This window comes from Pseudomyrmex gracilis, unplaced genomic scaffold (genome assembly GCF_002006095.1).
Source record: "Pseudomyrmex gracilis isolate BER0280 unplaced genomic scaffold, ASM200609v1 scaffold_120, whole genome shotgun sequence".
NCBI lineage: Eukaryota > Metazoa > Arthropoda > Insecta > Hymenoptera > Formicidae > Pseudomyrmex > Pseudomyrmex gracilis.
The window spans coordinates 394,987-410,389 of record NW_018020704.1 but is presented as its reverse complement, the minus strand read 5'-3'; the positions used below and the strand labels follow the sequence as shown (position 1 = coordinate 410,389).

The 15,403-nt window shown below is 35.0% G+C and overlaps 3 protein-coding genes across 4 annotated transcripts in view; 2 read left to right on the top strand and 1 right to left on the bottom strand.

The window, feature by feature from the left end:
- The window catches only part of LOC109856488 (E3 ubiquitin-protein ligase HECTD1), a 14,048-nt gene extending 4,877 nt beyond the window's left edge, over window positions 1-9,171 (top strand). The window contains exons 7-22 of one of the 2 annotated variants that reach the window (XM_020431815.1): window positions 153-549; window positions 859-894; window positions 1,119-1,385; window positions 1,485-2,038; window positions 2,175-3,081; window positions 3,221-3,507; window positions 3,740-3,997; window positions 4,098-4,308; window positions 4,765-4,965; window positions 5,269-5,525; window positions 5,639-5,800; window positions 5,880-6,095; window positions 6,178-6,422; window positions 6,502-7,069; window positions 7,165-8,219; window positions 8,379-9,171. In XM_020431815.1, coding sequence (XP_020287404.1) covers window positions 153-549; window positions 859-894; window positions 1,119-1,385; window positions 1,485-2,038; window positions 2,175-3,081; window positions 3,221-3,507; window positions 3,740-3,997; window positions 4,098-4,308; window positions 4,765-4,965; window positions 5,269-5,525; window positions 5,639-5,800; window positions 5,880-6,095; window positions 6,178-6,422; window positions 6,502-7,069; window positions 7,165-8,219; window positions 8,379-8,661 — 5,904 coding nt within the window. In that variant the 3' untranslated portion in view covers window positions 8,662-9,171. The remainder of the gene's footprint in view (window positions 1-152; window positions 550-858; window positions 895-1,118; window positions 1,386-1,484; window positions 2,039-2,174; window positions 3,082-3,220; window positions 3,508-3,739; window positions 3,998-4,097; window positions 4,309-4,764; window positions 4,966-5,268; window positions 5,526-5,638; window positions 5,801-5,879; window positions 6,096-6,177; window positions 6,423-6,501; window positions 7,070-7,164; window positions 8,220-8,378) is intronic. The other variant, XM_020431816.1, reaches the window with a different exon arrangement.
- A 1,363-nt stretch (window positions 9,172-10,534) lies between these two features.
- LOC109856495 (actin-related protein 2/3 complex subunit 5) lies at window positions 10,535-12,235 on the top strand. Its single transcript, XM_020431832.1, has 3 exons — window positions 10,535-10,998; window positions 11,093-11,165; window positions 11,380-12,235. The coding sequence occupies exons 1-3, from the start codon at window positions 10,838-10,840 to the stop codon at window positions 11,617-11,619; spliced, it is 474 nt and encodes a 157-aa protein (XP_020287421.1). The 5' UTR covers window positions 10,535-10,837; the 3' UTR covers window positions 11,620-12,235.
- A 304-nt stretch (window positions 12,236-12,539) lies between these two features.
- Window positions 12,540-14,315, bottom strand: LOC109856504 (programmed cell death protein 10). Its single transcript, XM_020431846.1, has 5 exons — window positions 14,043-14,315; window positions 13,673-13,850; window positions 13,379-13,511; window positions 13,128-13,292; window positions 12,540-12,892 (listed from the first exon to the last, which is right to left on the bottom strand). Exons 1-5 carry the CDS (start codon window positions 14,112-14,114, stop codon window positions 12,808-12,810), a joined length of 633 nt encoding a protein of 210 aa, XP_020287435.1. The 5' UTR covers window positions 14,115-14,315; the 3' UTR covers window positions 12,540-12,807.
- Window positions 14,316-15,403: the final 1,088 nt, after the last annotated feature.

Below are 15,403 nucleotides of genomic sequence, written 5' to 3'. Positions count from 1 at the left end.
TTTTCGTTGTGTTATGAAAAATATTCTTTTATTTAAAAAAAAATTTTTTTTTATTTTTTTTTTTTTTTTTTTTTTTTTTTTTTTTTTTTGGTTAGTTATGCTTTATGTTTTTAAAATTACTTAAAAACTCTTATGTGTTCTAATATTAACAGGAAGATGAGGACGGTCATTTGGTCGTCCTGCAAATGATACAAGACCTGATGATTAAAGGCAAAGATGAATTCTTAGAGCATTTCGCACGTTTAGGGGTGTTTTCGAAAGTTGCTGCTTTAGCTGGACCACAAGAAAGCACACCCGAGCCAGAAGCAGAATCAAATCAGTCAGGAGAAGAACAAAAAATGGAAGATGCAAAAGAAATATTAGTAGGAAGAGCGTATCACTGGAGAGATTGGTGTATATGCAGGGGACGTGATTGTTTGTACATCTGGTCTGATGCGGCGGCTTTAGAACTGTCGAATGGAAGTAACGGATGGTTTAGATTTATCCTCGACGGTAAATTGGCAACTATGTATTCCAGTGGAAGTCCGGAAGGTGGAACGGATACTTCCGGTGAGCATATATACAAATTCACATATACACATACATATATACATCTACACACTTACATATACGTGCACGCTTGGTCTTAAATTTATTAAAAAAAAAAAAAAAAGTTACAATGGATTTCAAACCACATATTATTATTCATCTTGCTGTTACTGTCTGTTTTACGTCGGAGTGTCGCTTTTGTCCCTTCTCCAGTTTTAGTTGTAAACGGATATATTCTTTTCAACGTTACTTTTGTATTTTTCATATGTGATTAACTTTTTTGTGAGGGGAACTATCTAGAAAATAACTGGTTTTACTAACTGCCTACAGGAAAGGGGCGAAATACAGAGTCGCTTAGTACTGAAGGTAGGTCACGTATATACATGTTTAACTTGTGTAGTAACTCGCACGTTATATCATTTATAATATATCTTTTCTACAATTTTATAAGTATTTCATATTTATTAAAAACATCTTTTTCACTTTCCTCTTGCATAACGTAATGAAAAATACATTCTTTTTATCATAGTATTTAATTTTATGTTACTTGTTAATAAGGTGAGATATATATATTGTTCTGTGAATTACAGAAAACCGTGGTGAATTTCTGGAAAAACTGCAAAGAGCACGTAATCAATTAAAAGTGAATTTTGTGAGTCAGCCTGTGCTTTCTCGGCCTGGTACTACACGTCTAGTTGTAGGAAATTGGACGTTATCCAGTAGAAAAGAAAGCGAATTATGTATACACAACAGTGATGGTCAACAACAAGCAACGATTCTCAGAGAAGACTTGCCAGGTTTCATCTTTGAATCAAACAGAGGTACTAAGCACTCTTTTACGGCTGAAACCAGTTTAGGTATGGAAAACATATGTAGTTGTTATGTGTTAACATTATCCTCTTATTGATATTAGTTTTAGAATTGTTAAAAATAATTGTAAAAAATTTTATCTTTAGGTCCGGAATTTGCAGCAGGTTGGACAGGCAAAAGAGGAAAGAGATTAAGATCAAAAATTGAAGCAATTAAACAGAAAGTTAAAGTAGAAGCACAAGAGATATATGAACGTTACTTTAAGGCGGCTCAAGCTCAACCGCGTGGTGTGGTTGCTAAACTTAGTGCTATTGTTTGTCAAATCGAGAAAGCAACTCAAAAACAACAATCTGGAAATCGCGAGTGGCGTAATATGTTACAAACTGCATTGGAACAACTGAAAGTGTTATTAAATGAAGAGGGTCGAGTGTCGTCATATGAATTGCACTCCAGTGGTCTTGTACAAGCGTTGCTAGCTTTACTGGCTGCACCTCCTGGACCATCATATCCAACATTAAGAGCAACAAAGCTTAGAATTCAAAGAATAGCTGTATTTAGAAGCTGTTTTCAAACAAAAGACATAAACAAAGACTATAATTCAGCTAAGATTTTAGTTCACAAATTGGTATCGGTGTTAGAATCAATAGAAAAATTATCCATCTACTTGTATGACTCGCCTGGATCAGGTTATGGTTTACAGGTATGTTATAATAATCGTATTGCTACACATACTTTTATACACTAAGTGCAACTTTATTAGTGATAAGTTTTGACGATGTTCCTTTGTTGATCATTTGTTCTTTTTCGTTTTGTTGTAATTCATTTATCTTTCGCAGATTTTGACAAGAAAATTACGCTTCCGATTAGAAAAAGCTTCTGGCGAGAGCGCGTTAATAGATCGATCTGGTCGTAGCTTAAAAATGGAACCGTTGAGTACGATACAACAATTAGAAAATCATTTATTAAAAATGGTAGCCAAACAATGGCACGATCACGATAGATCTACATTTACATTTGTGAAAAAATTGAAGGAAGAAAATAAAGTAACGTTCAAGTATCAACACGATTTTGATGAAAACGGTTTGCTGTATTGGGTCGGAACAAACGCTAAAACTTGTTCTGAGTGGGTAAACCCCGCCCAATATGGTTTAGTTGTCGTCACGTCAAGCGACGGAAGAAATTTGCCATACGGTCATCTCGAAGATATACTTAGCCGTGATCCATCGGCCTTGAATTGTCATACCAATGATGACAAACGCGCCTGGTTCTCAATAGATCTTGGAGTTTGGATTATTCCAAATGCTTATACTTTAAGACACGCAAGAGGATATGGTAGAAGTGCTTTGAGAAATTGGATGTTTCAAGCCTCAAAAGACGGTGTTACTTGGATAACGTTGTACGCTCATGTAGACGATTGTTCTTTAAATGATCCGGGTAGTACAGCAACTTGGACATTAGAACCTCCAAATGAAGAAACGCAAGGTTGGCGACATTTACGTTTACAACAAATAGGAAAGAATGCTTCTGGACAAACGCATTATTTGTCCGTATCCGGATTTGAAGTTTACGGAGAAGTTACTGGAGTATGCGAAGATTTAGGCCGTGCGGCCAAAGAAGCCGAAGCCGGTGTACGGAAGCAAAGAAGATTGATTAAAACACAAGTTCTTAAGCATTTAGTTGCCGGAGTCAGAGTAGCCAGAGGGTTAGATTGGAAATGGAGAGATCAGGATGGAGTACCGCCAGGTGTGTACAATGTACATGCAAATTTTTTTACTTAAATTTTTATCTAATGTTGATTGATATTAAAACTTAGCAATAAGAAAATGCCAAGTTAGACTTGTGTAGAAATTCAACGATATAATACTATATCTTCACGATGCAGGTGAAGGAACAGTTACAGGAGAATTACATAACGGATGGATAGACGTAACTTGGGATCATGGTGGATCAAATTCGTACAGAATGGGTGCAGAAGGAAAATATGATCTTAAGTTAGTCGGCACCAGTCTCGAAACAGATAGCGCAACAAAATGTAAAACTGGTGGAGGAGTTTTAACGGGTCGCAAATCAAATAGCACTCCTAGTTTGCCCGATTGCACCGACACCACTATGCGTGGTTCGGTGGCTTCTACAGACCAAGCCGCAAGTGCAGATAATCTAGCAGCAAAGGTACTATTTTTTTATTCATTCGCACTGTGTGCATACATTTGTTCAATTAAAACGACATGCGCGCACTTAGCATTTTGTTTTGAAATACGTAGCAATTTTATAATATATTTTTAAATATATTTTAATAACTTTATATATTAAAAATATATATTAGAAATATATTAAAATGCATCATAATATCTTAAAAACTTATTTGTCTAAATATAAACTTATTTGTTTTAATTACACGCAGCAAGCCGCCGAATCGATAGCCGAGAGTATGTTATCAGTGGCACGTGCTGAAGCGGTGGTTGCTGTGACTGGTGAGAGTGGAGCAAATTCAACAAGTGAACTTTCGGTTGTATTACATCCCAGACCTGACACAACTGTTACTAGTGATCTGGCTACTATTGTCGAGAGTCTCACTCTTAATACAGATTGCCCAGTTAACAGTACTAGCAATCGAGCATCTAGCTCAAAATCACTTTTCGCTTCTGTAAGAGGAAACAAAGTAAGTCATTGAAAAAGAAAAAACTTATCTAAAAAAACAATAAAAGTTTTTTTTATTTTCTATTATTAACTTCTTTTACGTATCATCAAATGTAACATAGACCAGCGGAGGCTTGCTGAGTTTAGAAACTGCTGAGGTTTTGGATCGTATGAGAGAAGGCGCTGATAGATTACGGAACAATACTAACAGTTTTCTCAGTGGTGAATTACTTGGATTAGTTCCTGTTAGAATCAGCGTTTCTGGCGAGTCGGATGAAAATTCACTAAGGATTAAGTCAGTGCCGAGACACCATCCCACTGGCATTGCAGATGGTACGTATCGATAAAAAATCTTTCAGTATACTTTTGAACATATTAATTTAACGTTTTTTATACGAAGCTAATATTTTTTTAGTCAAACATATCGTCATTATTATATAGGGGAAGTAATATACAAAATGTGAAGTAAAATTTGTAAAATGTAAACGCGCACAAACACACACACACACACACACACACATACAATATAGAGAGGGAAAGAAGAAAAAAGTAAAAAAAAACATTAATTAGATATATTCATTTTTTTTTTTTTTTTTTTTTTTGTCAAAAATGCTTCTCATATAAAAACTCCCCAGCAACGACGATATGTCAAATTAATCGTTCATAATTACATACTTCGCAAACCTTTCATATGTACAACCGCCTCTACTTGTGACCGAACATTGATTTCCTTTCCTCGTGTGCTCGTGCAATAGTATGTAAAAATTCTATACATTTCCTTCGAATTAGTTGCTAAAGACTGTACTCGAGAGAAAGAAGCTAGCTCATCTACACAAAATACAACGGGTGGTTGTCCTGTTGTGGTTACCAATCCCATGTCGGTATCTGTGCCTAATCTCGCTTGTTCCGATGCTAACAATACCTTGGAATCAACAGCTGCTACTGGTTTATTGGAAACCTTTGCTGCAATGGCGCGAAGACGAACGTTAGGTTAGTTTTAAATTAAATAATTACATATAACGATAGAGAGAGAGGAGAGAGAAAAAGATGGAAGGAGAGAAAAAAGAATATATTTTTAAATATACATACACATCCATATTTATGCAACAATATATATTTTTGCAATTTTCAGACTCAATTATGTATAAAAATATTTCTTCAATTTTACATTTAATTGCATTAATAACTAAGAGCGGTGATATTTCTTTTTGCGACACTTGTATCATATATAAAATTTTTTTAATATAAAAATTCAGCCTATGTTAAAAAAAATTTGTATTTTTTTGTACTAAGGACCGACGGGTGGACAACATCTTGCTTCAAATTCTAATACAAGTTCTAATCCACGAGGACCAAATTCCGTATCTAGTCTCGTAAGATTGGCACTCAGTCCTAACTTTCCTGGTGGATTACTTAGTACAGCCCAAAGTTACCCAAGCCTAACAAGTAGTGGACAAGTAGCTGGTAGTGGAGTCACTACGACGACTGGACCAGGTTTAGGACAAGCGCTTACTATGTCTCTGACTAGTACAAGTAGCGACAGCGAACAGGTAACGATACCGTTTATTTTCTTCTTGTCTTAATGCAATTAAATATTGTTTTTTTAATCATTAGTATGCCACCAAGACTTTTCAGCATGATTAAAAAATATTTATGGTTTTAGGTTAGTCTCGAAGATTTCTTGGAATCTTGCTCCGGAGGTGTGGTTCCTTCTGGTGCAGGCGGAGGTCGTACTACTGGTGGGCCTACACTTCTGACCGAATTAGAAGATGACGAAGATGGTGTTTTAGAAGAAGAGGAAGATAACGAAGAAAATGATCAAGAAGTACGTAGTATTTCATTATACAGTAGTGATCGCTTGTTGTCAGTGATTCTGTTTTTGACCGAGTTTATCGCATCTATAGGAAGAAGATGAGGAAAATGAAGAAGAAGGCGATGGTTGTGAAGGCGAATATGAAGAGGTAATGGTAAGTCGCAATCTTCTAGCAGCTTTTATGGAAGAAGAAGCACCACAAAGCAGCAAGAGACGCGCATGGGATGATGAATTTGTTCTAAAACGTCAGTTTTCTGCACTTATTCCTGCTTTTGATCCACGTCCCGGTCGGACAAATATTAATCAGGTAAGTAATGTATTATAAATTATGTGCATAAACTTTGTGTCGTCTTCTCTAATATTTTTTTTTTTTTTTTTTTTTATAATAGACAACGGATTTGGAGATTCCTCCGCCTGGCAGTGAAACGCAAATCAATAGTCGTGTAGGATCTTTACCTATGCCTAGACTTTCTTTATCATTAAAAGGTCCAGGATTTCCAGGCGTAGCAGATGTTGAAATACCACTTACAGATTCTCACTCAAGCATTTTTAAAGCAGTACAAGAACTGATGCAATTAACTGAATTAGGCAGTCGTCAGGAAAAATTAAAAAGGATATGGGAACCGACCTACACGTAATTATTTAATTAATCATATTTTATTCCAAAAAAAAAAAAAAACAAATATATTTATTTTGCTTTTCTATTCATACAGAATCATATATAAGGAAGCCAAGGACGAGGAGTCATCCGGCCGAGCAACGCCAATTGTAACATTATACTCTCGTAATCCTACACAAAATGCAAATGCATGCACCGTGGAAGATGTTCTTCAACTTTTAAGATATGTATTTGTCTTGGGCACTATTCGAGATGACGGTGCTTCATTAGAGCAAGAAGAATCGAATGACGCAACTTTCTGGCTTCCGGATGACTTTACATCCAAGAAAATCACAAATAAGATCGTGCAACAAATTCAAGATCCGTTAGCTTTAGCCGCTGGTGCATTGCCCAGTTGGTGCGAAGAACTTGCGCGAAGCTGTCCATTTTTGTTGCCTTTTGAAACTAGGCGACTCTATTTCAGTTGCACTGCTTTTGGTGCTTCACGGTCTATTGTATGGTTACAAACGCAACGAGATGCTATTCTTGAAAGACAAAGAGCACCAGGTTTAAGTCCACGACGTGACGACAGTCACGAATTTCGTGTTGGCAGACTTAAACATGAAAGAGTCAGTGTACCGAGAGGAGAAAAATTACTAGATTGGGCAGAACAAGTTTTAAAGGTAACAATCATATTTTTAACATCTCAATTTGATTCCACTGTCTACAAATGTGTACATATGGATAATTTTCATTACCTTTTTTGTTTTTTTTATAGGTACATGCAAGTCGCAAGAGTATACTCGAGGTTGCTTTCGTAGGAGAAGAAGGTACCGGTCTCGGACCTACTTTAGAATTCTTTGCATTAGTCGCAGCAGAATTGCAACGTAAAGACTTGGGTCTTTGGTTATGCGATGACGCTAATGACAACGATGGCACGCAGATCTCAAGCGAAGACCAATCCTATACTTCCGGAGAAAAGATTAGACCTGCGGGATATTACGTTATGAGACCGAGCGGTTTGTTCCCGGCCCCATTGCCGCAAGAGTCAGCAGCTTGCGATCGCGCTGTTCGGTATTTCTGGTTCCTAGGAGTATTTTTGGCAAAAGTTCTTCAGGATAATAGATTAGTAGATCTACCGTTATCCCGTCCATTCTTAAAATTAATGTGTCATGGTGATATTTCGAACAATGTCAACGAAAAAATTGGTCTTAGCGGCGTTACGCAAGACAGTATATCATCCAGCATGACGAGCAGCTTTATATCAGAAGAAGGAGAAAGCAACGCTCTATACTCGTCGTTAGAACCTTGCCCGTGGTACGCTGGTTTACTAGATATAGAAGATCTTGTCGAGGTAGATCCTGTGAGAGGAGAATTTCTCAAAGAAATACAAAATGCTATTACTAAACGCGACAGAACTTTCTCCGACGGTTCAAGTTCCGCTGAAAAAGAAATGTCATTATACATCACTCATTCATCAGGCACTTCAGTGGCTATTGAAGATTTAGCTTTAACCATGACATATTCACCAAGTTCGAAAGTTTTTCAACATGATCAGGTGGAATTAATAGAAAACGGCTCGGACATAACAGTGACCGCGGAAAATGCAAGAGAATACACTAGTCTTACGATTAATTACTGCCTTAATCAGGGAATTCATAGACAACTCGAAGCGTTCAAGTCAGGCTTTTCAAAAGTCTTTCCGATGGAAAAACTCCATGTTTTTAGTCCCGAGGAAATGAGAGCAATGCTTTGTGGAGAGCAGAATCCGCAATGGACCAGAGAAGATTTGCTTAGTTATACCGAGCCAAAACTAGGATATACAAAAGAAAGGTAAGTATTATTTTTAATGAAATAAACTTATAAAATTTATTATCAAATCAACACACATTGTTGTGTTACAAGTAATACTGTTTCAATACACTTATTACGATGTAATATTAGACAACGTTGAGACAAAATGCATTTATTTATTACATACGTTCTTTTCAGTCCCGGCTTTCAGAGATTTGTCAACGTGCTACTATCATTGACTGGTCCCGAAAGGAAAGCATTCTTACAATTTGCCACGGGTTGCTCGGCCCTACCTCCGGGCGGTTTGTGTAATTTACATCCCAGATTGACTGTTGTACGGAAAGTGGACGCTGGATCGGGTGGTTATCCTTCTGTTAATACTTGTGTTCATTACTTAAAATTACCAGAATATCCTACCGAGGAGATGCTAAAGGAAAAACTCTTGGCTGCAACTCGAGAAAGAGGATTTCACTTGAATTAAATTTTTTCTCTAAGAATTCTGATATTTAAGTTATTGTAGAGATATGTGGGAAAAAAAATTACATTTAACGGGTTGATATCATGTATATGTGTATATGTAGGAAAAATATGGCCTTTATTATAATTTAATTGTTTTTTTTTCTTTTTTGTTTTTGAGCACGATTACTACAAATAGAAAGCAATTTGGTGACTTTCGGAACGAAACTATCTCAGCAGAAATATATCTATACGATAATACTGAACATGAACTCTTTTTTCTTTTTTACATCACTACAAAAGTTTTGTTTTTAAATTTTTTTAGATGTACAATAGTTCCGCATGTTTCCGAATTCTTTTTATTAGAATAACATCGAAGTGTATTATACATTTCAGCAAATTCGTGATCACTAAACGAACCTGTCGTCCAATACTTTCAGCTCTCTTAAAAGTCACATTAGTTTTCTCTGTGTATATTGACTCTTTGTAATATTTCATATATACATATATAATTAAATAGATAGGACAAAAATGATACGTACATTTATATCTAATGTAGTTTCCTGAATATTAGTTACTCCTCATTCTCTACTTTCCTCTGAATATTTGTGTTGAGAGAATTTATGCCAAACACATATCTTAATTGTTTAATCGTACTTTTGACGGATGTGATTATTATTTCTTGTGCATTGGAAGCGTCAAACAAGTTTGTTTAAAACATATATACTTGCATGTGTTTGAGCGCGCATGTGTGTGTGTAAAGAGAAGGAGACAAGATACGTGTGTACATACGTGCGCGCGCGCCTATCTGTATGTGTAAAATCCTATTTTTGCAAGTGTATTTCACTTATATTTAACATTTTCGTGAGAAACAAAAATTCGAAAAAGTTCCTTGCTATTGAACATAAATGTTCATATTTACTTATTTGGAAGTATTTATTATTGTATTTTATAAAAGTCTGCGAAAAAAATACGGTAAAAACTCATGACAATTTTTATTTCGTTTATTACAGAAAAACACTTAGATCTTATAAACAAATATTGTGCTACAAGAGTATATATATGTGCGCGCTATAATATAAATCAAAAAGTAACACATTTGAAAGATATTAACTTTTTTATTAAAAATATAAGATGAATATGGTGTAGCACATACACATCTACACCAAAATGTCCATATAGCTTTTGAATATTTGCCCTTTTCACTTGAAACTATATGTAACTGTTTATCTTCTACTATATAAAAAAAAAAAAAAAACAATTATCTCTAAATTGAGTGATTAAGAGTTGGGAGATATTTTATTGCGAGCGTTACCACAATAAACTCAGCAGTATACATGTATATATCTGCTGCTTAATTAACATGCTTACACGATAACTATATAATAGAAAAACACTAAAGACAATTGTAATAATAGTTTTCTAGACGGTAAGATGTAAAGATAACATATATATATGAGACAAGATTGAATAAAGATTATATATAAAGATTGATATTAACAGATATTTAAGGGTATATTAAAAAAAGAGAGAGATTATCTCTAATAGACAAAAATATTTACTCTGTAACATATACATATAAATTATTCTTCTGAAAGAAATGAAATAAAAACGAAAATATATGTATAAGTACTGTATAAAGTATGTATATAATATATTCCCGCTAAAACATAATATACCTTTTTCGTTGAACAAAAGTTTTATAAAGCACGCATCACACACAGAAAAAGTTTCGTGCACTTTATTCAGGATGGAAAGCAAGAAAGAGAGAGACAGAAAGAAAATATATCTCATATATATTTTTTAAAGAGAGAGGAAACGGAACGGAAGATCTTATTGCGCGCATGCGCGTTACGCCTCAAATTTTACCGCATCAAAGATGCCGACAGAGAGTTGTTCTAGTGTGTGTGTGTGTGCCACACATCTAGTATAACTGATATATTTATGTATATACTATACTTTATCACATGCGACAAAACAATCAGCAATTAGATGGCAATGTGACTCATGTTTTTGAATATGCGTAAACCGGACTTGCTCAGATAAGCAAGTTTTTCGATAAACCGTGAACACCGGGCAACTGAATTGTAATACAAACTAGATTACTTTTTCGCGCATACGCGACTGTGCCGTGACACATCGCAACAGTGTGTTCCTACACACCTGGCGCTGCTCAGGAAAACGTCAAGTACGCGGCCGAAATGTCGAGGAACGACGGCAAGAAGGACACCTCGGCGTCCGCGTTCCGGAAAATTGACGTAGACCAATATAGCGACAACAATTTCAAAGAGGAGGACGCCGACGGTGGCGTAGGCGCGCCCACCGGCCCGGACGAGAACGAGATTTTGACACTTCTTAGCCAATATCCTTTGCTGAACACTTTTTTGTATTTTGTAGAATCTTTATTTACTTATCGTGTTTTTCGATGTATTTTATTTTCCTTAGCACTTTATCACGGGTAAGAACGCAGAAGCACTGATATCAGTATTAAAATCCGCTCCGCTAGAGTGTAAAAACCAACAAATCAAGGTAACCTCAAAGCGTTTATTTGGCATGTGACAAGTTTTTTTGTACAAATGTGAAACAATCTCATGTTTGTTTGGAATTAATGGATATAATTGCTTGTATTTAACGCGCTGTTTTAAGACATTATTTTGCAGTGATATAGATGTATTCGATTGAATATAAGTTCTTGTGGCTCATACGTGTGTAGAATATCTAATTTTGTTCTCTTTATTTACAGGACAGTGCACGAAATCTAACACTGAAGGTGCTTCTGAGTATAAAGTCAAATCAAATGGACGATTGCTTAGCACAATTAGATCGTGATTTAGTGGATGTTTTAATGAAATACATTTATCGTGGTTTTGAGATACCAACGGAGAATAGCAGTAGTCATTTGTTGGTCTGGCATGAGAAAGTATTTAACGTAAGCGGTGTTGGTTGCATTGTTCGTGTATTCTCCGATAGCAAACGGGCTTGAAAGTTTACGATAACAGATTCAGTATGATAATTATCATTAATTCACACTGTTATTCATTGGCATTGTTAATGCAATGGGGAAGTAGATAGGCGAGCCATTCACAAATTTCCATATGAGAAATACAACAAATTTGTGTACATTTGTTATCAATAAAGTAATTTTTATTTCTTGTACATCTCTGTGGAGAAATAATTCCTTACATCTCTTTCACATAAATGTCTCTAAAGAATATAGAAACACTAAACAATCAATATTTTTTAGTATGTTATTCAATATGTTAAAAAAAAAGAAAGAAAAATTCGTGAGTTTTCATATGATTTTTATATAACAATAACTCATCAGATAAAACCACAATGAAGTATTATTTCTACTTTGCCCTTTATACAATCTAACAAAAATTTATATTTATCAGAGGTAAAAAGTAAAAAGATATCGTACCACTATCACATGTTTTACGTAACAATTTCAAGTTGCCGAGACTAAGAAACTACTGTTTTTGCATTAGAACTACCTGGTTTTCTTTTTTTTTTGTTTTTTCCGAGATCTTTCTCGAATTATTGAAGGCCCGATTCAGTTTGTTTTTCAACTCAATTGAAAAGGACCGGCTCGGAAAAAATCCTAAAGCGTTGAGGTGAATTTGATTTCGGAACCTCCATATTCGCAACTTCCGCATTCAGGCTGCGAGACCAATGAGCCGGTTGTACTTTGTAAGTTGAGAATTGACTAATCCAGTCTATACAATATAAACAAACTTATAAGTTAGCACAAAATAAAAGTATAAATAATTTGGAATATAGCAACAAGTTTTATTTTATATGTTTATACATACATACATACATACATATATATATATATATATATATATATATAAAATTATTTATATATATATATATATACATGTATATGTATATATATTTATACAACAAACTATAGTGCAATTAGTTAACACGCGGAAACGTAATAAAGTTAAAATTTCCTATATTAATTTATTAAGGGATATTTATAAGTTTTGTCATTTATATAATAGAAGATAAGACATTTATAGAATGTGTTATACAAGGTGTAAGATTTATGGATAATCCGCTGTTTTGTGATACTATCACACAATGTCCTCTCGATCTTTTTCCTCTCCCCTCCACCATATTATCTTTTTATCTTCTCTCTTTTTTTCAGTATTTGAACAGTTATTTATTCACATTTGTCCTTTACTGTAAGCATAATCATATTTGTTTGATGTATCAGGTACAGTGCACTTATAAATACTGCGTTTGCTCTGCAAAAAGTACAATTTATATTAGAAAATAATGCAAGAAATTGTGTATACAAAAAGAATAACACGTAGAGGTAAAAATTTAATTTTACACAAATTATCCAACGATTTAGATTAAATAAAATAGCTATCAAAGGTTGTTTTGTGGCAAAAAAACATTTATATTGTGAGATCTAATGTGTATTTTTAAAATAATGATCGATTTAATTTAGGATTACACTGATTCTCTTGTACTTACTGTCCTTCCTTGAAGTATTCCTTCAACGTATTGCTAAATCTCTTACTATATTTCACAAATTCTCTTTTGCGTTGATCTAAGGCTTGTTTACCAGCTAAACCAGGTATAAATCCAGTAACCTCATTTACAGCATCTAAGAGCTTCTTTATAGCACTTGCAATTTCTCTGAAAGAAACACATCGTGTCATACACGTGATCACTGATATGAACAGAGCTTTTCTGATTATCAGATATATAAATATTATACACACTTGATTGTCTCAAGAAAAGTCTTCCTATCTGTTATCTCATCGGGAATTCTGCTAAGTATTCTTTTCAAGGAGGTTGATTTACGATTCAGTTCTTGAAATGCATCTTCCGAACGTGCTGAACGATATTCCACAACTGCAATCAAAGAGATAAAAAAAATCTCCTTATATTTACATCTTAAGAAAAAAAAAAAAAGAATATACGTAATAAGATACATATAAAAATTGCTGTAATATATCTATTAGTATAACATGAAATAATTGCAATTTCCATACACGTGTACGCTTTAGTTTTACCATCATAATCAGAAGCGACGCCTTGCAATCGCAAGACACTCTCATTCATGTCGAGATTGAGTTCTGCTCTACGTATTATACCCATAATTAAATCATATGTAATTCCAGGATGCGAACTCTCCGCTTTTGTGAGAGCTGCGCGCAAAGTTTGAGCTGCCATGACATTTTGCCTCTCGAGCTGCAAAATAAAATTCAACATCGAACAATTAAGACTTAAGGCTCGTTGAAAAAAAAAAAAAAAAAAAAATTCAACAGTTGTTTATTTACAGTTGAATTTTAACTGTTAAAATTCAACATGTTACACCCAGAACAGAGATACGTCAATCTTTCTTATATCTTGAATTGCTTTCTGTGCGTAACATAATAATACCTTTGTTAATATTGGTCTTAATATGACAGGAAGAACCAATGATGTAACCGGAGTCTCATCGCCCATTGTCATCCTTTACGGTGTGTGGTATAGTTCACGACGCTAAAAATATGTTTAAGCGAATGAGCACGCGAAGTCGGGATGTCTTCGTGACTTAACTTTGCGCGACAACAGATTTGTTTATATGCGATGTGCACATACGAGTCAGATTCAGCTCGGTAGTATCAATAATTATGACAGCTGTCGCAGGTGCGGCACGCGAAAACGAGGTTACTCAGTGTTGCCAATATATTCGTCGAGAAACACGAGGTCTGTTCTTTTTCCATACTTTGGCTGCGCCAGTTCACAGTCTATCTTTTTCCTTTTAATATAGATTAAAAAAAAGATAGACTGTGAACTGGCGCAGCCAAAGTATGGAAAAAGAACGGACCTATGTATACGAACCAATCCGGTAAATAAAAATGCCTATCTCTTACCGATTGATTGGTTGTGTTCGGTAAGACTCAGCTCTTGGCAACGCTCTTTGCGCTTGTTATTTATGATTGGCTTTTTCCTGTAAATCTATTGCAAATACGAAAGTACACGCCAATGACAAGCAATAATCGCAAAGCGCTTGCTCAGAGCTATGAATTCTATCTGAACGCAACCATTTGGTTTTATTTCTCGCACATCGACTCGATATTTTGATTCTCGAAATATCGCGCGCTTCGATATATATTCGGATTGGCGGGCACAGTCTTGGCGGACACGCGACACGAGGTAGAACTACGTTCCGTATTTCTTACAATCAATTATTGTTGTTTCGCGTACAAAGTATCAGCCACACACGCGTGTGTCGCAAAGTATCGGGCGTTATGCATTGATACGTAATTAGCATCGTGCCGGTAATGGGCAAGCCTTTTGCGGTGAAATCGTTTTCGCTGACCGTTTGCGCTTTCGTGAAGCGCGCGCGACAAACAAGATGGTAAAAGAAATTCTTCAAAAGAAGAACTTTGTTCAAATTATTCCGTATTTTTCGCGATTATTGTCGTCTCATGCGTGCAAATACGCGTGTGCGTTGTAAAGTACCAAGTGTTCGCAGTGATATATTAGCATCGCGCATTTGTAAGACTTTTAAGAGAATTTTGACCTGTGATTGATTGATTTACTTACTGCTTAAGAGTGTTGTGTTATGGCTTTAAGAGGCTTTATGAAAACAAGGAAAAAACGAGAACAGGTGATGAAGGAAAAAGAATCTTTATCTTGTAAGTTTTTTAATTTTATTTTTATTTTTAAATATTGTGTTCCTTTGTGTGTATGTGTGTGTGTGTGTGTGTGTATGTGTAAAAGTATAGAAACAATAGAATATTTTTTAATTATAA